The sequence below is a fragment of the Juglans microcarpa x Juglans regia genome, chromosome 4S (genome assembly GCF_004785595.1).
Source record: "Juglans microcarpa x Juglans regia isolate MS1-56 chromosome 4S, Jm3101_v1.0, whole genome shotgun sequence".
In the NCBI taxonomy this organism is placed as follows: Eukaryota; Viridiplantae; Streptophyta; class Magnoliopsida; order Fagales; family Juglandaceae; genus Juglans; species Juglans microcarpa x Juglans regia.
Window position 1 is genome coordinate 21,112,326 of NC_054601.1, and position 26,826 is coordinate 21,139,151.

A 26,826-nucleotide genomic window follows, 5' to 3' on the forward strand; every position below is an offset into this window, starting at 1 on the left:
CTTCCTTTTCCTCCCATTTGTAATTCGAGTTCTGTTTCTAATTTTGAATGGGTTATAGACATAAGCACATCCGATCATATGTCTAACCACCCACCATCTCTCACTCATCAACCAAATGTCCTTGGTCCTCAAAATCTAGTTCGTTTACCCACAAGTGATATTGTTCCCATATCTCATATTGGCACCTTTCACTTATCTCCATCTCTTTCTCTTCATAATGTACTTTTTGTTCCTTAATTTAAATCTAATCTCTTGTCCATTAGCAAGCTCACCAAATCTTTGAACTGTGTTGCCATTTTTTTCCTACCTTTTGTGTTTTTCAAGACCTAACCACGAGGATGCTGATCAGAGTGGGTGAGGAGGGTAATGGACTTTATTACTACAAGTCAATATCTCCTATAGTCCATCATGTGAATCAATCAATTCCATCTGATATTTGGCACTAATACTCACCAAATTATGCTTCCAAGTATAAAAGCAGACTAAATACACAAGGGGAGATTCCAAGGTCATTTCCTTAGGGACAACAGGATCAACATGCTTAATCATGCAGGTATGTGGAGATAGAGTAACAAAAAAGGGCAAGTGGGTTTATGCACATCAGCTGTTATGTACGAATTTGCAAGTATACGGATGAGATATGTGCAGTGATAATAGACAAAATGTCGGATGTAAGACTTAGGTTGACAGAAAAATGATGAGGAGTGGGGGTTGCTTCGAAATCAGTATTTGACTAAACAAAGAACTAAAACCCTAAAATGTATATTCAATTTTTCAAAGTTTCAACAAAAATCTTACTCACAGTCTGAAATTCAGAATCTAGACCAACAATGAATTAAATAACAGTTTAAACAAGCACTTGGGATGCAGGGTTAGGGTTTGCTCAACCCATCGTTGAAGTTGGTTTCTGGGTGCATCTGCCTATATTAATTCATTCAAGAACTTAATATTTTGATAAAATAACATGCATGATTCAGATTAAAACACAATAGGAATAAAATCCCTCATCATATTGCATACGTTTCGTTTTAAGGCTCCCGAATTGAAGGATCCTTGATTATTTCAAGGTCCTGTTGTGCCGTGAGTCTACAACAGGTCAAGAACAAGAGATTCTCGCAAACCTTACATCATACCACGGATAACAACACAACGAAAGCATGAACAAGGAATCACAGAAACCGAACACAAATCGGGGTGAATATTACCCTTAATTTTCAACCCAAGTTGCAGAACTAGCCCATAATCATCATAAAGAAGATGATGATTACAAAGCTTCACAGAAACCCTAACGGGAATGGACAATCCAAACAAATAGAAAACTAAATAAACTCTAAAAAAAATCACCAAATCGAGACACCCTCTCCATCATGCATTCTCCCCTTTTATCCTTCACTCCCTCGTACCCTTTCCTCTCTCCTTTAATCGATTTTCTTCCACTTACATGGATCTGCCCTCGTAGGGTTCAACTCTTCCTCAGCCTTCATGTGCACCTCTTGAATTGAATCTGTCGAATGAAGTGAAACGGAATAAGGTAAGTCTTTGTGAGGCTTGGGTTGAAATGGGCCTTCATGGCTTTGGGCTCCCTGCAAAATAGCCTACATTAGTTTAATTTTTAGAGTCTTTTCTTTTGCAATAACAAGCCCATTTTGAAGTCAAAGAGTGTAGCCTTGAAGCTAAGTCCATCTTTCCAAAATGTTATGTTATCTCATCCCTTTGTGATGCAATATTGACCATTAATCCATCCAATTCAAAAATTGAATGAAACAAAATATTTCAGTAATCAGGCACCAACGACTAATTGTTCACCCATCTTCTTCTTGTTTGCCTACATTTTTATCTAAATCTAGAAGCTTGCTAAATTGTGATGTTTGTGCTAAAGGGAAACATACTTGACTTCTTTTTACTTTGGTTACAAATAAAAGCACGTTTGTCTTTGATCGTATTTATTCTGATATTTGGGGTGGTAATCAAACTCCATCTACCATGGGTGCTCATTATTTTTTAACTATTGTCGATGATTTTTCTAGAGTCACTTGGGTTTACATATTGCACCTTAAATCTAAAGCCTTACAATGTCTCAAAAATTTCTTTGCCATGGTCTAAACCTAATTTCAATGCAAAATTCATCATACCTGCACAAATAATGGCCAAGAATTTTTATCCAACAATTCCCAACTTTTTTTAATGACCAAGGTGTCCTACATGAAAGGACATGCATTGAGACACCTCAACAAAATGGAGTGGTTGAGCATAAACATCGATATCTTCTTAATGTTGCTCAATGCTTACGTTTTCAAGCCAATCTTCCCCTCACTTTCTAGGGTTGAGTGCATTCTCAATACGACCTATTTAATTAATCGCACCCCTTTGCCTAATCTTGCTAACACCACCCCCTTTTCAAGGGCCCCAAATATGATCATTTAAGTATTTTTGGGCGTCTATGTTATGCTCAAACTTTACAATCTCATAGGGATAAATTTCAAGCTCGAGCTACTTTGTGTATCTTTCTAGATTATCCTCTTGGTCATAAAACACATCGCATGTTCAATTTAGAAACAAAGCAAATATTCATTTCTTATGATGTAACTTTTGTCGAACATGTATTTCCTTTCCATAATGTTGTCCCTCAATCACCCACTCAGACTGTTGTTCCACAACCCCTTTTAGAGATACTAGTTCCACCTTTTTTTTCCATTGATGTCTCATCTTCACCTCCTCCCCTTGCAGATTCTCCTAATGTCTCATCTCCTACCCCTACCCCAATCCCTTCCACCAGACCATGACGCCACATCACTCGTCCCACCTATCTTTAAGACTATGTTTGTCCCACGTTACCCTCTAAGTCCACTACGCCTTCCTCCAAGCCTCAGCATTCATCAGGTACAGCACATCCCATTGTTAATTTTATTTCTTATCATAAATTCTCTCTTAAGCATTTTGATTTCCTTTCTTCTTTGAGTGAACATTCTAATCTTGTTAGGTATTCTCAAGCTATTTAGTACTTCCATTGGTGTGATGCCATGGCTTCTGAAATTCATGCTTTAGAATCCAACCACACGTGGAGCTTTCAACCCTTTCCTTCTGGTAAGAAACCCATTGGTTGTAAATGGATTTTTAAAACCAAATTTCATGCATATGGATCTATTGAAAGATATAAGGCTTGTCTAGTGGCCAAGGGTTACACTCAAGTTGAAGGCCTCAACTATCATGATACCTTTGCCCCGGTTGCCAAACTTGCGATTGTTTATTGTGTTTTAGCAATTGATGTTGCTCGCCACTGGCATATCCATCAGTTAGATGTGCACAATGCATTTCTCCATAGTAATCTTGATGAGAATGTTTACATGAATCTTCCACCAGGTTTTGGTTGTAAAGGGGAGACACGAGTTTGTCATCTTCATAAGCATGTCTATATATGGGTTGAAACAAGCTTCTCGCAATTGGTATTCTAAGCTTTCTTTTGTTCATATTTCTACTAGTTTCACCCAATCACAGGTTGATCACTCTTTCTTCTATCTATGCAAGTCTTTCACTGCTATTCTTATATACTTGATGACATTTTGTTTGCAGGCAATGATCTTAGTACCTCACTGATGTCAAAATTTTCTTAGCCACTCGCTTCAAGATCAAAGACCTTGGTAATCTTAAATATTTTCTTGGCTTAGAAGTGACTCAGTCCCCATTTGGTATTTTTCTAAATCAATGAAAGTACACTTTGCACATCCTCTCAGACACTAGCACTTTGGGATCATGACTTGCTCTCTTTCCTATGGAGCAAAATTTGAAATGAACTCCTGAGGATGGTGAACTTCTCCTAGATCCAAGTATCTATTGCTGCCTTGTTGGTTGCCTTATATACTTAATCATCACTAGGCCTGATATTGCTTTTCAGTCAATATTCTCAATCAATTCATGGAACAGTCTCGACAACCTCATTATCAAGTTGCTCTTCAGGTTGTTTGCTATCTCAAGGCTTCTCCAGGTCATGGTCTATTTTTTCTTCCACATGTAGTTTTCATATATTTGCCTACTCGGATTCTGATTGGGCCAGTTGTCCCATCACTTGCCGCTCTACCACAGGCTTCTTTATCATGCTTGGTGAAATTCCTATCTCTTGGCGTACAAAGAAACAATCTGTTGTCTCTCACTCTTCTGCTCAGGTTGAATACCGTGTCATGGCCAATACCACATGTGAGTTAGTCTAGTTAAAGCTCTTACTTCTTGATTTGGTCCTCAACCTATACTTCTCCATTGTGATAATAAAGCTGCTCTTCATATCACTCGCAACCCTGTTTTCCATGAACGTTCGTACCAAACACATTGGATTGATTGTCACTTGGTCTGTGACAAGTTTTGTGAATGTCTCATTTCTCCGACTCATGTTCCAGCCACCAGTCAACTAGTTGACATTTTTACTAAAGCACTTGGTTGTGACTTATTTCATCATTTTGTTCATAAGTTGGGCATTATGGATCTTCATGCACCAACTTGAATGTGAGTATTACAGCAGCTATATTCGAATAAATCACAGATCTCTTTCCTTCTTTTCTTAGTTAATGTACAGATTTACTTTCCATGTATAGTGCAGATCATAGAGCACGTACAATTGTAGCCTCTACCTTTTATTTAAACACATGTACACGTCCATTCACAAATCAATGAAAGAGATTTATTCTTCATTCAACATAAAATGTCAAAACAAATTGATTTCTTATAGATCGAACAACATAAATGAGCAGATGAAGAAAATTAACTCAGATTTATTCTTCATTCAACACAAAATGTCAAAACAAATTGATTTCTTATAGATCGAACAACATAAATGAGCAGATGAAGAAAATCAACTCCAAAATCAACCAAATCAATATGAAAACCAAATAAACCCCAAAAAGAAACTCAAATCCTAGATATATGAAAAAAAATAGTAGCATAAGAAAATAATTAATTAATCGAGATTGAAGGAGAAGAGTGATGATGAACTAATATATGAAGACTGCGGGAGGCGCGAGTGTTTCAACTATGGCGACGTGGTGTCGCTTAGGTGATGAGAAGTGGAAATAACGAATTATATATAATCGAGGAGTTTAGACGAAATCAAATGATTTAGGTTAAGGTTAGAGATTCATTAATAGGCCGTGCAAGAAGTCATCATCATGTGTTATCCCAATTAGTTCCAGTGTATAAATATAGTCAATTTTCCATAAAAATTATAAGTGACAAAAACATGATTGTAATGGGTGGATTTTCTAGTTGTTACCTTTACAAGCTAGATAGCTAAGTCGATTTGATAGGCCGATAATTGGGTCTGGTTATTACTAGAATTTTATACGTAAGATCATGTGGGATCGAGGTATCCTATAAAAAGACATGCACGTACGAGGTGGGACGCATCTAATATTTCTTCATTCAACAATATATCTAATTTTAAAACCTAATTAGTCAGGTCTTAATTATGAGAAAGGAAAAAAGAAAGGTAGCTTAAGTACTACTTCTATTTTACCATATAATTGCATGGTTAATTATTTTCTTAGATGTAATTACAAAAAAATTCTATAAAAGTAAATTTACAAACTTACGTAACTTGATATGGTACATTAAATTGTAAAACTAATTTTATTCTAAAGTATATTTAGGGTGTGTTTAAATGTTGAGTTAAGCTGAGTTGAGTTTTTTATGAATAGTAGTGAGTTGAGCTTATGAAATGAGTTTTGTGTGGTCCATCTAAAATGAGTTTAAATATATTTAGATGTTAAGATTAGTTTAGATGTATTTATGGGAAGTTGAAAAGGTTGTGAGTCCAGTGTTTAAATAAGTGTTGAATTAAAAAAGTTTGTGAGTCCCAAGTGTAAAGAGTTTTTGAGTTGAGATAAGTTTAGTAATTTGAAAGTTGAGTATTTAGATGTTAGACTCAACTTAAAATTAAATTGAAAAAGTTTGTGGGTCACAAGTGTAAAGAGGTTTTGAGTTGAAATAAGTTTAGTAATTTGAAAGTTGAGTATTTAGATGTTAAACTCAACTTAAAATTAAATTAAACTGAGTTTATCTCAGTTGATCTAACAACCAAACAAGGCCTTAATATATCATATGAAGTAATGTCAGTTTGTGAGCTTATTTTTTTGGAGTCTCTTTATAATTATAACACTTATCTTAGATCAGTACTTAACTCTAGCATGCGCTCACAGTCTCTCCTTAAAAATAAATTAAATTAAGATAATAAGCCTACAAGGACATGCACCTTAATGTGATACCTAATTTGGCTCTTTGACTTTGGAACAAAACAAAAGGTGATTGAACAAACCCGCTAGCTGTAACTATAAAAAAGTTGATAATGACGCCTTAACCTTAGTCTAAGTACTACAACTTAAAAGTCTCAATGAAAAGTACACATCCATATATTTCACCGGATTATATATAGCTAGTTAGGTTCTAAGTCTGTCTGGATGCTTCATGGTTCAAACTCATGATCATCATTACATTAATCTAGTTAGCTAGCTAACTAGTACTTATATATAAATAATAAGCCCAAAAAAGAAAACTCGAAACATAAAAGGAAATTAAGAAAGAAAAACCGATCACTAATTGAAAAGGGAAAATAATCGATAAAAACCTGAAAATATTTTATTCATTTGAACCTTTCTCAAAGTCATATTAATTATATATGTATTAATTATATATGATATTTTTAATTTTTATATTTTCTTGTCAAATTAGAACTGTACTACAGTAGTTTACAAAATGAAGATAACATATTATTAATGTTTCCTGCATGTATATATATTTTTAAAAATAGATTTTTTTTTTTTAAAAAAAGGCAATGAAAATAATGTAAGATCATGAAAATATTATCTTTTATATGTTTTCTTTTTTGGATAAAGTAGTAGATTCATTAATCAAAGTGAAATGTATAACAGCTTTCACACATGCTAAAAAAAAGTCCACAAGAAGATCAAGATTCTAATTTTGCATTTTCGGATTCGGAGATTTTTTTTTTTCCTCCTTTCTATTTCAAAATCATGTTATCCTTTCTGAAAAAAGATATTTGAAGTCGTGGAGTGCGTAAATACCGCTACGCAATCTTTTTGAAGAAAAAATAATAAATACAGAATTCACATGAAAAAAATTTAATTTTTTTCAAAGTGGACCATGATACTCTTTTTTAACTGAATTGTGTGGTGTTTACACACTCCACGACTGTTATATATAGCATTACTCTTATTTATTTTCTCGAATATCTTTTTCAGAAAGTGGCTAATTTCAAATATTATATATATATATATATATATATATATACATATATACACATATAATATAATATGTGGATTACAGCCAGCTGCATGTTGATGCCCAAGTATATATATTTTTTTTAAATCAAAGTTCTCATATTCGTGATTCGACTAGAAAGATTATTTCAGTCCATGAGAGAGCTTATATATTAATTTCCAAGAACTCGCTCTTGATTCTTTCATAGTCTTAAAACTTAAACAACATAGAGAAAATAGATTTTACACTCCTAATTATCTGTCGCACAAGAAAAACCCAAATAATCACGACAATATATATGGTGTAGTACTTATAGCATGATGGTAAAATCCAGCCTTCAATATTAATGTAGAGAAGTGATATTTGCAGTCCTGAAGTGTGCAAGTCTCGTGCATTTTTTTTAAAAATATAGGTAAATTTGAAACCCACATTAAAAAATTATTTTTTTAATTATGGACTTCACTTTTTTACAAATAGAATGCACGAGACTTGTACAATACCCTGGGACTATATCTCTTTAGTGCACTCTCAATGGTTGGTATATATTTTCTTTATAATATATCACCAAAATTCATTTTTTCTATTTTAATTAATAAATTTTACAATATATCATACATCAACTTATTTATTATGTAAAACATACTTTCTCTATTTTAAGTAATAACTTTATAATACAACATCATCGATCTATTGGGAGTGCTCTTATTAAAATTCTAAGAACACTCTCAATAGATTATGTAAAACACACACCCATAGATAGATAGATAGATAGATAGATATATATATATATATATATATATATATATATCTAATAGAATAACTCAACATTTGTGTAAAAATAAGCTCGAATGGATTTTCTATTTTATCTTCATTTTACAGTAATTAGCTAAAATAATATTAATAATCCCGCTAGATATATGTTTAATCACTAATATATATAATAAAGAGACTTAGATTATTGCTTTGGTTGATTATGATCGATGGTCCTTTATCACCTTTTCTATTACACTTTTTTCCATATCACGATATGATCAGCACTTATTACTTTTAAAATATATATTAAATATAATTTATATAAATACTGAGATAAATGTTGGCAGCCTGCTACAAATAATAAATGCTTGCAATATATATATATGTACTGTTCAAAGTTCATTTCATGCAACTTCAAAACATTAACTATGATTTAATGAAGAAATTTATAATATTCATGTAGCTAGCTGATCACCAGGATCGTAACACTAACAGTAGTACTACTTCTCATAACTAGCTAGCTAGCTGAATTAATATAATTATTGAAATATTGTTCTTTACCGTACTGTGGGATCCAGGACCTTAATTTTTAACTCATTTTGTTCTGTGTTGAAGCTGTGAATTACTAAAGCATTGGCTGGCAATGGCTTCATAAAAAAAGAGTTCTATTGGATTAGCCGAAGAGATAAATGTAAAGTTTTGAGTTACAGTAAATAGATATGTTTCTTTAAATTTGAAGGGTTATTATTCACCTATCAAATTTATTTTTTATTCAGTTTTAATCTCCAATGATCTTTTTTATTCACATTTAATCTCTAACCGTCTTGTAATAATAATGTAAGAATAAATTTAATTATTAATTAACATATGATTAGTGTAATTATAAAATATGAAAAAAAATAAAAATATTATTATTAAAAAAATATTATATTATTATTTTAATTAATTCAATGACTAATCTAATGTGAAGTTATAGATAAAGAGGTTTTAGATATATAGAAAATATGTACTTTTCATCAAAATTTGAAGATGAATTTGATGAGTCCAATGCTAGCGCTCGTGTGCCTATATATATATATATATTTATATATATATATATATATATATATATATATATATTGAGAAGGATAGATTGATTCAGTTAATTAATTATCGGTCCTCGAAGTAGTGTTTTTATTTTTCCTTCTCATGAAACTCATGAAAGTTCAGTAGGACCATCCTATTATATATATATATATATATATATATAGCTAGCTACTACAAAATCTTCTTCTAAGAATTAATTCATGATCTTGTAACTTGTTGATCGATCGAGATAAGATAAAACGTGAATATATAATATATCTGACTTTCATGCGTTGCACTGATCCGCATGATAGCACGTATAAGTATGCTGCTTTTTCTCGTGATTAATGCATGACTACTCATGGATAAAAGAAAAAAAAAAACTTTAAAATCCTGCTTCGAAGAACTGTTTACTTAATTAATATTTATCCATGTATTAATTATAATTTTTCGGGTAGTAGTAGTAGATTAATTCGTAAAGAAAATAATAATATTTCTAGCTATAATTAGATCAATTAGTCATTCATTTTAAGTGATTTCATGTATCAACCACTTAAAATATTATATATAGCATCCACTTGAAATATATATGTAATTACTTACATATATATAAACATGGTGTATATATATTATTGGAAATGATAGAATCATTATATGAAAAACAACATTAATTTCTCTTCAGATCAAAAAGGTTATGATCATTTCAATTTTTTTCAGGGGCCAGCATAAATAATTAATATTTAATGTTGCATATATGCATTGGTCTGACTACATAAATATTATTAATTAGCATTGAATTAATGTTTTCTTTCTCTTAATTAATTAGCATATATAAAGATGTTACAATAACATGAAATCATGTGCTGGTTCACTGCATGTGCGCTACAAGAAAAACTGATATTTGTGACTATTATTTTATGACGAAAATGACTATTTACGATAAAAAAAAATAGATTTATTTTAACTGAAAATTGTCATTTTGTTATAAATAACTGGTCACAAAAAGTCATTTTTCTTGTAGTGAATTAATTAATGAGATGATCTGATCAATATCATGGTTTTATATTGATCAAACCACTTGATATATAAATATATATACACTTGCTCGTATTGGTGCATGCGTGGTCATGACTGTTTCGAATTAAACACACAAATTAACTAGAATATCTTCGCTCGGCCAGTACCATCGCATTCCCCACCCTCCACTTCTCTTGGATTAGATTTGAGTGCCAGTTAGCTTATAAATATACACCTAAGTACTATAACTAGAATTCATAAAGGATCAAGTGCTCGATCGATCCAGCTTGGCGTACGTTACTACGCACGTACGTACTTATCGAAGCACATACATGCAAGGCCGATTGGACCCCATGCATGCATGGTCTCTGAAAAATATATATACGAATTAATGTCATTCAACCCATTGACATGTGCATGTTGACATTATATATATAATCTGGTCATGAATGGCTACACACGAGTAAGTATAGCGCAAAAGGTTGATCGAGGAGTACTGATCACATACAGTTTTATATCCTAATTAACAGCTAGCACACTCTAGCAGCTAGCTAGCTAGCCGATCGAGCGAGCGAGCTAGCGTAGGTTGTAAAATATATAGAAGAAGGCATGAATTTAAGCACATAATCAAACCATTAATGAAGGATAAACTAAAGCTTAATTATGACAAGCAAATGAAGGACTAGTACTACTACTGAAAGCCGGGGCTTATAATATAATATTGGAGGATTATAAGCTGCTAGCTAGCTAGAAGGGTGATTTTCGACATGATCGATCTGCAAAAGGGTACGTGTCTTCTAATTCATTGGAGTACTTCCCCTTCATGCATGATCTTTTTCTCATGATCTCCCCCCTTCATCTTGTAGCTAAGAGGAAGACGTATGCATTGCTGCAGATCAGAGCTTATAATATGCAAGCATCTCATTCTCATTTGTTTTTTGCCATCTTCTTCTTTTTTTTTTTCTTTTTTTTTTCACATCTATTTTTACACTTCTCCTTCAATTATAGTACCACCGTTGTCGTCTCATGACCTCATCCAATCAACTCTTGACCATCGGGCCAAAATCGCATCGACATATATAAATATAAATATATATGTTAATTACTTATTCCTTTGATATTAATATATAATGTAAGAGTGTAACGGGTCCGGTTCGGTGATTCGGTTTTGGACAAAATTTAGGACCGAGTCGGTATGCACCAGTTTTGCATTTTCGAAAACCGATTACACACTGGTAACCCTCATAAACCGGTACTTCCGATTTTACTGGTTCCGGTCCAGTTCGATCCGATTTTTCAGTTTTAATAATATTAGTATTAGGTCATAAATTAATGTAATTAATATACTAATATATATTAGTATACTAATATATACTAATTAATTAAAGTGATCAAATGTAATTAATATTACTAATATATATTAGTATTACTAATGTATTATGTATTTATCAAAAGGAATATATTGAAAATTTATTAGGCCATAAAATGTTATTAATATATATATTATATTTAAAACATATGATGAAATAAATTTTTATGTTTAAGATTAAAATTTTATATTATAAATTATAATAACATTATCTTATATATAATTATAATTTATATTTTAAAAATATATATAATATAAAAATATATATAATATAAAACATATTATATTTAATATTAAAAAATTAATTTAAAATATATAATATAGTAAACCGCCAATCCGGTCTTAAAAAGCATAACCGGCCTATTAGAGAATGGGTTCTGGACCGGTTCCACTGATTCAGACTAATCTGGACTATTTTTGAAACATAGTGTTAATTTAACACACCAACTTATATGTATCAAAACTCAAAATTTTAAATAATTCCAAGATCTTTTTAATCGCCTAAGATTATTTATTAGGAGGACCGAAAGAAATTTGTTGGCTGCCCTATGGGTTAAAATTCTCATATGCGCACTATTTCTAACCAGTTATCAGCATATACTCCCCAAAAGACAGCAAGCTACGTACCATCACCCACATCTGTACATACACTCTCTCTCTCTCTCTCTCTCTCTATATATATATATATATATTATATTGTATACACGTAGTACCGTAGGGCCATTAATCCCAGTTATAGGTCCTCTTTTCCACCGGTATTACAGGCCGGCGGAGTCCTCGCGCAGCCACATTTATCAGCAACGGTTCATGCATGATGATGCAAGAAAAAAGACCACGAGGATGAAAACAGTAACCATGCCCTGTTTCCATTTGTTTTATATATCTATTGAATTTATGGTAAGATAATGATACAAAATTACGTTCATCAATGTAATTTATTAATATTGTCCCACTCAGTTGACTTCTAAAGTTTGATAATTTTTCAATCTTTTTCTTTTTTGAACAATAATTCATTTTTTTTTATAATTTCTAAATTATACCACGTCAGCAGCAGCACAGATAATAATATCATTCCTACAATAAAATAATCATGATCTAGTACTCTTTTTTCGCCTTCATTTCTTTTCTTACCCTTATCACATTAATTGTATTAATAATTGACATAGTTTTTAATCATTTCAATTCTATATATTACATTTTCGAGTTGATCTAGCATTGCCCATCAATTATTACATCAGTCCTTATATTTTAAAAAAATAAATTTAGAAATTTACAGATAATCCATTATAAGAAAACTGCTTAATTATGGTCAATTATTACCTGTAAAAATGACAATTTTTATTAAAATGAGTCTGTTTTCATCGTAAATAATTATTCTTATCATAAATAATTCGTCACAAATACTCGATTTTCTTTTAGTGATATAATGGAAGTATGTAATTGTATATATATGTTGTTGTAGTACCACTCTACTGATATATTCGAAACCTAATTAATTTTTATTAAATGATTAGAGGGGGAAAAATAACTGAAAATTAATTAATACGTGCACGTAATATAATCTCAGAAATAACCAAATTAAGTTTGAAGATGCTTCAAATTATTCAAATTAATATATATTAATTGAAGGGAAATTATTAGAGAAAAAAGTAAGAGGTGGAAGTGGCGCTGTGTCCCCCTCTTACTGCACAACATGCAAAGCAGATATAATTATCTTCTAGAAACTCGATAACTTCTGCCTCTTTTTCACTGCCCAATTCTCTACCCTCAAGCAACGTCGACCGTTAACAATGTTTTAGAGTAATTTTACATATAATTTTAAATTATTTATTTGTTATGGAAGAGTGTATTATTAAAAAATTAATTTTTTTTATATAAATTTTATATTTTATTTATTTTTTTCAAAACGATTATACGATAGTTATACAATTCACGGATGTAAATATATTTTCTTATATGATATATATAACTGCCTTGATTTTTTTTATTTTGTTTTAGTTCTGCAGGATTATATATATATATATATATATATATATCCTCTTATCAGTTTCATCTTATTTCTAAAATAATAAATTAAAAACAATTAATATGTAATGAATGTAACATAAACATAATTATATATAGGATAAGATCAGTGGATCCATCGTAATTAAATTTTAATATGTTGTATTAATTAATAAACTACTTAACTTATATGTTCAAGCATATATATGCACATCATTTATATATACACCATTAATATATCTTCGTACGTACCACTAAAATGTCTGTCACTATATATCCCTTCCATTATGAGGTTATCTTATCAATGCTGCATGAACTTTTATTTAGGTCATTTTCGTGGACTTGTTGGCTTATAAGTGTTTTGTATCACTTATAGAATTTTTTTTATTAGTTCTATTCTAAAATATTCAAATCTCAAGCACTTTTTAATAAATATAATATATTACTAAAATATATTTTTTGATGTGAGTTTTAAATTTGCTTACTTTTTCTAACAAATCATTTTCATATGAACATGATACACATCATTAATTATATATATATATATATATTGAAATGATAAATAAATGGAAAATGTTGGATAATTGGTGGAAATAAACGAAAAAGAAGAAAAACAGGAAATAATAATAATAACAATAATAACAATAATAATACTTTTTACAATCTTTATACAATTACGTTTTAAACGAAAGATATTTTTATAAGAGTAGTATTATATATATGTATTTACAGTTTTACTTACAAGACTTATTTTATTAGTTTTTTTTTAAAATTTAAAATTTAAATTTTAAATTTTATAATTTTCAATATATCAATAATTGATACAAAGTAAATTTTTTTATAAGTTTTTCTTAAATCTATTTAATATTTTTCTTTTTATAAATTAACTTATAAAAATAACATTATTTTACATAATTATTCTCATTTTAAAATATAATTATATAAAAAATTATTAAAAGAATTTTACATATATCATTGCTCAACAAACAATAACCCAAAACAAAATAGGTTCATTAAAGGGGTGGAGTCACGAAAAAGCAGCGGGTTTTCCGGTGCAAAAGGACGAATAAGGAAAAGCTGGAGCGGCGATACGTGGCGTTTTAGTGGACGTTGGATGGAGCATGCGAATTTATCAGTGGCTGATTCAGCGGGTTTTAATATAAGATTAGATCATAAAATGCTTAAGGCCAGAGAGAGGGAGAGAGAGAGATTTTAGAGCGTTGTTTTGTTTTATGGACACAAGACGCTCTGCTCAGAGCTGAAAAGCTCATCTCCTGCAAAGAAATCAGAGAGAGAGAGAGAGAGAGCGCAAAGAGATGGGTTGGGAGACTTTAAATTGAGGCAGCAGAGCGGTGCAGAAAGAGCATATATGGCGGCGTTGCAGAGAAGGGAGAGAGAGAAAGAGAGTAGCCGTTGATTCCGCGGCGTTCTTTAAATGCTTCCTAAATTCACTCTGAAGCAGGAAGGAAAGAAAGGGAATTGTTCAACACAGGCAGCCATTAACGCTGAGAAACACTGACTGAATTCTGTCTCTGTCTCTCTCTAACCAACTAGGGCTGCAAATTAAACCCTCCCCCCAACAAGAAGCAAACACCACCTCCACCACACTACACAAACTCACACGAACATACTCTTTGAGAAAGAAAGAAAGATTAGGTACAGATTAAGAGAAATACATGTACGCTCATATACGACACACGCAGAACGAGAATTCTCAAAGAAAGCCGAGAAGTTACTGGGTAACAGTACGACACCCACCCCCATCGTTCAAGGCAGGCACAGAACCATTTCGTAGTTGGGTTCTGATTTTGCGGTGGGAGTGGAGCTTCTGATATGGATTGTCTGTCACAATTGAAGTGCGGGTCGGATTTAGAGGAGGAGCAATGGCTGGTTTTTTCTCATTAGGTGGAGGAAGGGGTACCACGAGCAGCAGCCAAGAAGATCGTCATCGGCAAAGCAGCAACAATCCTCCAACGGAAATTCCCCCGGAGAGCTTGTTTTGGTACAAAAATGATGACCCAGGGTATAAGGGTTTCGAACTATGGCAACAGCAGGAACAGGTGCTTCTTCAACAGCAGCAACAACAACAGCAACGGCACCACCAACAGCTCCAGCAAGATCTCTATGCTTCAGCGGCTGGGTTAGGCGTGGGGCCCAGCCGGAGCTCGATCAACGTCTCCGATGAGTCGCCGTCGAGATCGGCGTTCATGATGATCAGGTCCGCAGGGGGAGGAGGAGGAGGGGTGAGCTGCCAGGACTGCGGGAACCAAGCCAAAAAGGACTGCGTTCACATGCGGTGCAGGACTTGTTGTAAAAGCCGAGGCTTCGAGTGCCAAACCCATGTCAAAAGTACTTGGGTCCCAGCTTCCAGACGCCGCGAGCGCCAACAACAACTCGCTGCTATGCAGCAGCAGCAGCAACATCAACAACTTCAGCTCCGCGGAGTGAATCCCAAAAGACAGAGAGAGAATCCTGGCTCTTCCTCTCTTGCCTGCACTCGTTTGCCCACCAGCGCGTCAGGTAATTAAGCTTCGTTTAATTTTCTTCTCTTTTTTCCTGAATTAATATAATTTATCTCGCAGACACTCACTCAAAGTTCTACTGATTGACTCTTCGCAAGAATTCCTTAGACGCATCAAAGAAATTCTGAAAAGAGAGAATGGATGGAAGAGAGAGAGAGAGAGAGAGAGAGAGAGAGAGAATTTTGGAAGTATGCCCAAATAATACAGCTAGATATCGATTGCGTGTAATGGAAATCGACCTCCATAGTAAACTCCATCAACTTTTCCTTCTTTTCCACTTCTTTACCCAAAACACTATTATTCAGTAATCCTGACGAATGGATTGACACGGAAGAAATTCTCTTTCCTCTTTGTGTGTGTCTGTGCCTCTGTCTACATGTGGATATCTGTGTATGAGCGTGTGCGCTTGCTTTTCAAACATTTATATATATTGTATCCCATTTCTCCTTTCCAATTCGAAATGTCTAAACTTATAATTAACATTCCCATTGCTTTTGGGATCATGTTGTAGGGTTAGAAGTCGGCCATTTTCCGGCAGAAGTGAATTCTCCCGCCGTTTTCCGTTGCATACGAGTGAGCTCCATTGATGAAGCAGACGATCAGTACGCGTATCAGGCGGCTGTGAACATTGGAGGCCATGTTTTCAAGGGAACCCTCTATGACCAAGGCCCCGAAACTAATTACTCAAATGCTGGGGAGAGCTCCTCCGGGGGAGGTGGTGGAGTTCAACCTCTTAACCTCATTGCTGGTGTCACCAATACCAGCGCAACCACTGCTAGTGGTGGTGGTGGCGGTGCAGACGTGGGTTCTTCTGCCATGACACTTCTCGATCCTTCTTCTCTATACCCTGGAGCTCCGCTTAACACTTTCATGGCTGGTACGCAATTTTTCCCACCACCTAGATCTTGAAAAACAGTCCCACATTCTTCCATTTCTCTCTCTCTCTCTCTCTCTCTGTGACCAACTTAGTTAATCTTCACTTTCTCAGCAATATTTGATAATGTTGTAGTAGTAAATTTGATAACCATTCAAGTAGGAGCTATTAATGAAAAAGAAAAAGAGCGAGAGGAAACGCGGAAAGCTGTTTGTTTTAATATTGCGAATCTCAAAGTTGTCATGAATGCAAGCTAAGTTATTGCTAAGATTGTAATTGATCATTTCCTTAAAATGAGATTTGGTTTCTGTATGAGACGGACGGTGTGCAATCCAGCGTAGTGCAGTCTGTCCCCCCCGGCCGTCTGTTGTTTCTTTTCTGTATTTCTTTTTCATTTATTTTCTTCAGCTAGCTTGAGTTATATTTCATTACCCTTTTCCGGTTGGTTTCGAACTTTGAAGCTGCTTTTTTTCCTGTTTACCCGTATGTTTGCCGGTTTGAAATGGGGACGAAATATACAAAGAAACCAGCTTTTATCTATTTCGGTATCGGCGGTACTCCACCCATGCATGAACATTCTACTTCAAAAGGTGAAGGATACACACACACATATATTTATATATATATAGAGTAATGTCACTCGTCATCCCAACTTTTATCATTCTTTCATTATCCTATGATGTGACATTAGGTGATTAGAAATTATTTATTACATTTCACTTGTGAACCTATGATCATCTAATGCCACATCATGGGATGATGGGAGTTGGGATGATGAATAGATTTTTTCATACATACATACATATATAAACATGCATGCATGATGTGGATTGGATGGTGAGATGAGTAATAATATTCCTTGTCATGATCTTCTCTGGTTTAATGCACATGTATAGCTAGAGAGCAACATACATAAATATGCTGTCTGCTGAGCATACCGTACATAACTATGAGTCTGTTTCTCCTGGAATTAAGCCTTATAAGCATTTAAACGATCCAGATAGAAAGATGGAGAAACTTTACCCCGCGTTTGGAAACCATCTGACTGCATCCAAAATGATATTTCATTTTCATGGTCATTAATGTCCTCAACAAGATGATCAATAGATTTTCTCACTTCCCAGCACATTTAGGTATGTTTTAATCAGTCATGTTGACACATTATATATGAGACTGATATATATTCTCTTTTCACGCACCTTATAATATCTGAGATTAATTCAAGACATGATCCTCGTAGATATATAAGTTGATCTCACTACAAGAAAACTGTTTATTTGCTACCAGTTAATTCTAGCAAAAAGACTATTTGCATTAGTTGCAAATAATCTTTTGGTTGTAATAAATTGATCATAAAAGCCCGTTTTTTCTTTTAGTGTCTATGCTGTTGGGATTGAATTTAAGAGGTCTCCATGAAAATATATAAACTAAAAGTTAACTAAATATATAGGAATATGATTGAGAACCACTAGAATCATTCATTCAAATCACATTTAGGTTCTTGGATGGATATATAACATGAGTAGTTCATTTTTTTACACTTTTCAATGTTAATTTCTCAATATCTTATCATTTCTTTTAATATGATGATTAATTAGGCCTAAAATCGTCACTCTGAATTAATTAAGCTTAATTAAGAAAAAGGGCGCTCTTCGAATAATTTTTGTGTTGCATTTTCCAACTGAAAATGGAATATTACTACTGAAATTGCATTGTACATCCAGAATAAGTACCCTAACAAGACATGATCCCAAGCAGATACTTACAGTGTTGTCATGTTAATTGGGCTTAGGAATAACCTTGATCAAGTGCAATAAAAAATTATATTCTCAAGCCTGTGTGTAGACCACACTTCATAAAGTGCTTACATGACATAATTTGATTTGAAATATCAATTTTAAAATTTGAATTTTACAAATCAAATCTTATAATTTAAGTAATCATATGGATGACCGTGTGCTCTACACATGACCTCCTTGATAATGGAATATATACCTCCAGGTGCGATATATATATATATATATATATAGATCCTGTGTCTGATTTCTTATTAATATCTGATATACATGCATTCATACAACCAGTTTTAAGTGAAATAAGATATCAAAAACTGGTTCAGTACTAAAATTTCATCTGCACACACAGATATATATATATATATATATAGATTCTTTGAAACATTTCATTTGAGCCAGCTTCTAAGAATCCTTTTTACTTTTTCTTAGATATTTTTGGGACATATGACTCTACATGCTAGAGATCTTTGGTGATAGCCAATATTAACCTTTTTCTAGCAATTGAGAGGAATAAGGTGAATATAAAATATGATGATCTGAGAATGAGATGTTTTTTTCCTTTCTACTTGTGGGAGTTGATACATCTAGCGAAGCATATAGCTAGCTCAAACAAAGCTGAATGGTTAAAAATATTAATTCTGTGTGCCTGTAAGAACTTATATTCCAAATTAAGGATCGAGTAATGTTTGATTGTTGAAGATATAAGCAAAATTACATTGTCCCCATCTCCTCACATGTACAAACATGCATGAGAATGTCAAAGATTCTTTCCTTTAATTTATGTTAGTAAATTCTGCAAGTTTAGTAAAAGAGTTTTGCTATGTACAAGCAAGTTTGCGTATCAATCTGCGTACTAATGTTGTTGCCTTCATATTCTAAATTCAAATTAGCACTGTTTTCAATAAAATCTATTTTCTGACCAATCATATTGAATAAGTGTGCGTATTAGTGCGCAGAATTGCTTACAATTAGATTTTTCCTTAGTAAAATGTTTATCCCATATTGTTACCAATATACACACATGGGTTTATTACCTTATTATACTAAGAATAGCGATCACTAGCTGCTTGTACAAGAACAAATCAAATGATCTTTTCTGATCTCAAGAATCTGTATTACCTATATATAGATATAAAACATATATCTATATATATGTATATGTATATGTATATCTAACCATTACCATAAGCTATTCCCTTTGGTGCTAGATATATAATTCCTTGCATGTCTGCCCTTAGTTCATCATGACCATGCATCATCGATCTGACTTTCTTGCTTGTGAATAGTTCAGGCAGTACTACTACATTTTTTATTTTTAAAGACCTATTTGAAGCAAATGTTACTTATTAAGCATGACAACAGGAATTCATTTTGCCTATCTAAACCATATTTATTCATCGATCAGGGCAGTCTCGAAAGCGATACCCGAGATTATGAATTTTCCAGAGTTAGTTAAATAGATGGCATGCATAATTCTCTAAATTACACTTATCTAGTATTGAAGGGCTTCAATTTCAACTACTGTGGATTGACCTCCTTGGAATTCAATAATCATAAATTATTAGTGTGAGATATATATATATATATATAATTTTCCTTTTCAGAACAACTTACATTATATATATACTTTGAAAACAGTTATAGAGCAAATAGGACGTCTGAGCTAGGTGGTTTATCTGTGAGTTTTTTCTAACCGGAAATTACTGACATTATATATCCACCTGGCCTATGTTTGCCACGATGTACAGTACTACTCTAGCTATGTGCTTATCTAGTAGTCAGCCCCTTAATGCCCTATGAGGAAATCTCTTTGCAGAAGAGATCAACTGGACCAAGTCCTTGCATGCATGCAGTAGCACTTGCATATTGATCTGGATAAAGACTCGATTTTAATGTATGTGTGGACTTGGTATATAGTTTGTGCGATCCTTATTGTCAATAACCTTGCCATATATGCATAATTCAGCAACAGATCCAGTACTGTGATCTGATCTATGTCACTTCTCTTTTTTTTTTTTTTTTTTTGTCTTTAGCTACTTCGCCATCATGCGCTTCTCTTAGTTTATTCTAAGTCTAGATATAGTTAATTCCTGACATAAAGCAGGGAACAATTAAGTTTGATGATCATTAGACATTTGGTGAACTCAATGTTTGGAGAATATGCAATACTCTGACTGCACCAAAAGGCAGGCTTGCTTTATCGGACACATATATATATCATAATTCCCACTAGTACATGCATATATTATATATATATATATATATATATGTATGTATATATATACACACTACGCTTATAATAAATTAGAAGAAAGCTGTACGTAGTACATGAGATCCATGTGATGCATGCAGCGAGCTGCTTTATTATCTTCTATTTTTCTGCTACACACTTGCATTGCAACAAATGATGCCCTATCAAAATATAGACGATTCTGATGATAACATTACATCCATCTTCCGATACAAATACACTTTACAGATATATATATATATATATATATATATATATATATATATGACGATGTGAATGAAGACTCCCCCGTCTTTTCCTGCTCCCTCAAAAAGCTTGCACTTTTTTTCTTAGATTCTCGTGTATTTCTGAGCAGCACAGAGAGGATAAATATTCCTTGCTTGCTTATATATAACCAGTACTTGTACAGTAATCATAAACTGATACCTAACCCACCAGTAAATCATGAAATTCTCCATATATTTATGGTGTACTGGGATCGGAAGAACCTCCTGATAGTTAACAGTTAAAAGTTTCTTAAAGGAAAGAATAATATTTTTTTGTTATTTCCATACGTAACACGATGCATATAGAGTAATGCTTGTACGATTAAAATCCAAGAAAATATATATTAATTAATTCCTCCTCAAACCCTAATTAAAATGATGATTTGTTAATTCTCAACCCCTCTGGCAGCTAATTTATAAATACGTGGTGTAATTAGCAATATTCCATGCGAAATATTGGTACTTAATTGGTTTTCATTTTCGAATCAACATTAATCATGTCTCTAGTGCTTAATTATGATCAGTACTAATTGATAGCAGAAATATATATATATATATATATATAGATGTTTTGGATTAAAATTATCTTTCAATAACTGTCGGAGCTATTTACAGCTTATATATAGAGAACAACTACTCTAATGAACAAATGGCTCTTATAAGTCCGCCATGTAGCTATCATTCTTAAGTAACATAATCCTCAGGATCTCATGAAAAAGGAGACGTAACAATGAACTATTCCCTTCTACACTACTTTTTACAGTCTCGTTTGTTTTCATAAAGTTGAAACTAAAGTTAAAAGTTAAATAAAATATTATTAGAATATATTTTTTTAATATTATTTTTATTTTAGAATTTGAAAAAATTGAATTGTTGATTCTATTTTGTGTGGGAATTTGAGAAAATTATAATAATTAGATGAGATAATATGAGTTGAGAGAAGTTGTAAAAATAAACAAGGCTAAATTTGTGAGATGAGAAATTTGTAAATAGTAGTGAAATTATATGTAAATAGTAATAAAATTATTTGAGTTAAGATGTTTTATGAGGTTTTGGGAAAGAAAGGAGAAAAAGTTGAATAAAAGTATTATAAAATTAAAAAATTGTTATAATATTATTTTTTAATATTATTTTTTTTTTAGTTTGAAAAAGTTGAATTATTTTTTATTTTTTGTTTGGAAATTTGAAAAATTTGTAATTATTAGAAAATTATTAGATGAAAAAGTTAAAATTTTGAAATTGAAAAATATTTGTGTTTATAATGTTTGAATATTAAAACTAGATGAGACCATTTTGCAATCCAAACGAGACTAATTCTTCCTTGTGAACAAAGCTGTGAATTAAAATCATCAATTTGTTTGGATAGTGTGTTCATATGAAAGTTGAATAAAATATTATTAGAATAGTATTTTTTAATATTATTATTGTTTTAAAGTTTGAAAAAGTTAAATTATTTATTATATTTTATGTAAAAATTTAAAAAAATTATAATAATAAAATGAGACCGGACTCGAATGACATCAATATTATTGATCATTTTCTTTTTTAAAAAGAGAAGCACTTCATCCGTCCAATCATATAAATAGTTGCTCGACAGGTCTTGCTTGAACTATTCCTGACAAGATAAAAAAAAGGGTATTGTTCAATACATCGGGACTAATCTCCGACAAATTAAAGCAATGAAACCAAGACCTTGCTCCGACTAACCCCAACAAGCTACGTACGTATATATCAAAGTTTTCTTGGATTAATCCCTGATAAGACAACAACAACAAAAAAAAAAAATCCTTAACCCTAATACTCAACAAGCTGCTAAGGCACCAAAGATCTTGCTCATCAGATCGTAGCTCCTGATATATATATGGTGTAAAAGACCTTGTTTGGATCAAACATCACGAGAGAGACAAAAAAATCTCTAATATCGGAAATAAGCTCGGAAGTGATGAGTGATCAGGTCAAGGAATTAAGATCGATCTCTACTGGAAATAATAAGCAACAATTATTTTTGGGACAGGTGAAACTGATCTATGCTGCATGCAGAAAAGGATGTACCATCATAAGCTGATTATCGATGACTTGCCTCAAGACATCAGCTTGGTTATGGATAATGATACGACAGTATATATGGAGCCACAAGCTTGGGAGATAGAAGATAGAAGCTACGTACGTACCTGATCAATTGAAAGCACGCAAGATTTCAAAGCTTAATCAGCTAGCTGGAAGAGACGTTGGTAATAGGAATCGGGGGTAAGTACTATTGGGAAAGTCTCAGAGAGAGCTATAAACTTGCTAGTGGACCCACAAATAAATTAAAACCCCACTATTATATACACAAAAGTATATAGTAACTACTTAATTACCCCATTAATTTTCTGAAAATTAACTAGATCTCTCTAGCGAATTACACTCAAATCATCAAATGAATTGAGATAATCATCTGAATATCTCCGGTTTTTGGGAATTCATTAATTATCTTATAATTTATAATTATTTCACAAGAGGAGCTCTTCAATAATAGAGGGTACAAATTAATGCAAGCTTCTAGCTAGCTAACTGTTACCAACTTTGATGTTAATAACTTAATAATCCACCATTGGAAATGTGCCCACCTTGTTATTAGAGATCAGCCCATAACCCAATGTACGGAGCCTCTCATTAGCATATATAACATCACGCACGGACTGTCGTGCAGCTGAGACCGATATATATACATGCAGAAGGCTCAAGTCATGCTCGACACTACACACCAGACATTAGCTATGAGGCTCCGCCTCCGTGGGGCGCAGGCTGCGCATGAGAAAGTTTTTGGTTTACCATATATATAAATACTCTATCCAGAAGAAGTAGTACTACTGCGATATATATATATATATATATATGGTGCATGCCGTAACGTTTGGCACGATTAATGTTAACCAGAGAGTTTTTGGTGACCATATACTACCCCAGGACTGTAGTACGGTACGTAATCTATCCAAAATATATATACATGATCATGAAGATGGATGCACATGATTGAGTTAGCCTAGCTTTTGAGTGTGTCTGAGAGAGAGAGAGAGAGAGAGAGAGAGATTCAGGGCAATAATTAAGCATGCATGTCAAAAGGATTAGCTAGGAAGAAATGGCAAAAGCAAAGGCATTGAAAGAAGAATAGGGTTTTTATGGTATTAGGGCTTTATAGTAGTAGTACAGTAGTAGTGGTAGATAGGGTGAGGACAGAAATATAGGAGTCTGATAGACTACAATGTTGTTGTTTCTGTTTATGGGAATTATTGTTGTGGTCCCCATGCATGCAACAAGCCCTATAATCTCTCTCTCTCTCTCTCTAAAAGGGTTTGCTTTCCTCAACTTTCTGTATTCCTATTTGGTTACTGAGAAAGTAGAAAGTAGGAGACAGCCTGTGTTTGCAACTCATGTGCTGCAAAATGGTTTTCCAAGTTTTTATTTTTTATTTTTAGGTTCTGGGAAATTTCAAGCTGTATTGTGACGTTGAGCACAAGATCATCAAGGCTGCAAATACTTGATGTGTTTTATAAATTGAGCTATATATATATATATGGGTGTGTATATATATGACTTTGAGATATTTCAAGGACCAAGTTGTTACTGAATTGTCACTTCCACTTCTGTTGGTTGCACCAGCTCTACTGTTAACACTTCTCAATCGACCTGTACTTACAGTATTTCATGAGGGCTGTCTATACATCATCTTGTTTGGCTTACGAAACTAGCCCTTTTATATATATATATATATATATATATATATATATATATATATATTATTCAGGAATGCATTACATTACACAAAAGTAAAATTCATTTAAAAAATCATATAATAAATCTACATCAATCTGTAAATTTGCTTTTATATATTATTTTTATACCTGCAAGAACAGATCTCATGTAAATATGGGATTAAATACTACGTAATCTTGTTTAGAGGAGGATCCCTTCCCCTCTTGACGTTGCAACCTGTTTATGGAGGTCTCACTCCCTCCTACGAAGTAGTACTATCATCGATCCACGACCAGTACTGCAAATTTTTGAAGGTACTCATGAAAGGGTACTGATTAATATGCCATGGAAGGGGCATGCATGCAACTGATCATGCTTCTCTTTTCAAGTATGATCTACCAAAGTATTCGTGTTAGAATGTTATTAACATATACTGACAAGTACAGGTTTACTACTTTTATTAATGAAATTATAGAGGAAGTAAACAACTAAAAAACAAAATATCAATTTAAAACTCGAAGACTAAGCAATCTATTAAACAAATCAAAAAGATTATTCTAGTAATTAAGGAAAAACATAGGATTAATATTATTATTAATATTAATAAAAACAAAAAAATAAAAATAAAAACAGCTTATAAAAATGCTGGAAGTGTGGGGGCTAGGGCTGGTCATCATTGAGGTCGGTCAACTGCAAAAGCCACTCTTTCCTCCAAGAGATTTACCATCAAGTGAATATAAATTGGATGTGACGTATTGAAATAACATGAAAGTGAAAGACACATAGGATAGATAAAGAAAGTCACGAGCCACATCAATATCATCAAGAATTTTGAATGCATGCATTGTCACTTGGAATTTTATCAAATAATACACAATAAAATGGGCACCTATTCACTTTACTTTACCCAAAAGGAAAACAAGATCATGGGCTCACCTAAAACAATATGCCAATTTTCTCAGAATATATATCATCTCAGCAACAGGGTGTATGCATGTATGATATTTTTGTTACTGTGAAGTTGTGGTCCATGATTTTTGGTAGGTAGAAAATTATTTTTATTTTTTATGTTCAAACTTTCAAGGAAAATGAATATTTTTTATGGCCTATTTTAGTTTTTGGGCTACATAATCTAAAGAATAATACTAGTATATCATCTCATTTTGTCTCATTAATATTTTGACTTTTTATATTTAATTTAATTTTTATTTTTTTTTACTTACTGATTAAAGAAGTAACTAATGTATTGATATTTTTTTATTTAAAAATATTTAAAGATGTTAAAAAATTAAAAATTAAAAAATAAGTTTTTGCCTAGACAGCACACCCAACAATCACTACTTGGCGACAACCAATATCACTCTAATCTAAATATTTTCTATGATGTCCTATATATATTCCTTGAGCTTGAAGGTCCAGCATCAATCATTTTAGTTAGAATGGTATTGTCAATCCAGAATGGCTCTAAAGAAAAATGAACACAATTAATAGAATTGTTAATTGTTATGAACAGCTCAACTTCATTTAGTAAATGAATTGTTAATTTAACTCTAATTTTAGCAGCTTCTTCAACTATAAACTCAACTCAACTCAGTTTAAGCTCTCAAACAATAATTTTGGTTCAACTCTATTGAACTTGTTGAAAGCTCCTAACACTTACATTTCTCGCAAACAAAATAACAAGTATATATTTGTTATATATATATATATATATATATTGACTATACTTATATGAATTATATACATCTTGTTATGCGTTATCTATTAGAATAATTATTCTTATCAGCCACTATTCACTATCCCACATCCTATGATAAAAAAAAAAAAAAAAAAAAAAGGTCAGATGTAGAGATGAATAGTAACAGATGTATAGCAAAACCCTCTATTATAATACATGCTTTAAGCTTGATTTAG

At 32.4% G+C, this 26,826-nt stretch overlaps 1 protein-coding gene across 1 annotated transcript; it reads left to right on the forward strand.

Annotated features, from left to right (window-relative positions):
* Positions 1–14,648: 14,648 nt before the first annotated feature.
* Positions 14,649–17,176, forward strand: LOC121263806 (protein EXPRESSION OF TERPENOIDS 1-like). Its single transcript, XM_041166885.1, has 2 exons — positions 14,649–15,988; positions 16,502–17,176. The coding sequence occupies exons 1-2, from the start codon at positions 15,352–15,354 to the stop codon at positions 16,897–16,899; spliced, it is 1,035 nt and encodes a 344-aa protein (XP_041022819.1). The 5' UTR covers positions 14,649–15,351; the 3' UTR covers positions 16,900–17,176.
* The last annotated feature ends 9,650 nt before the right edge of the window (positions 17,177–26,826 follow it).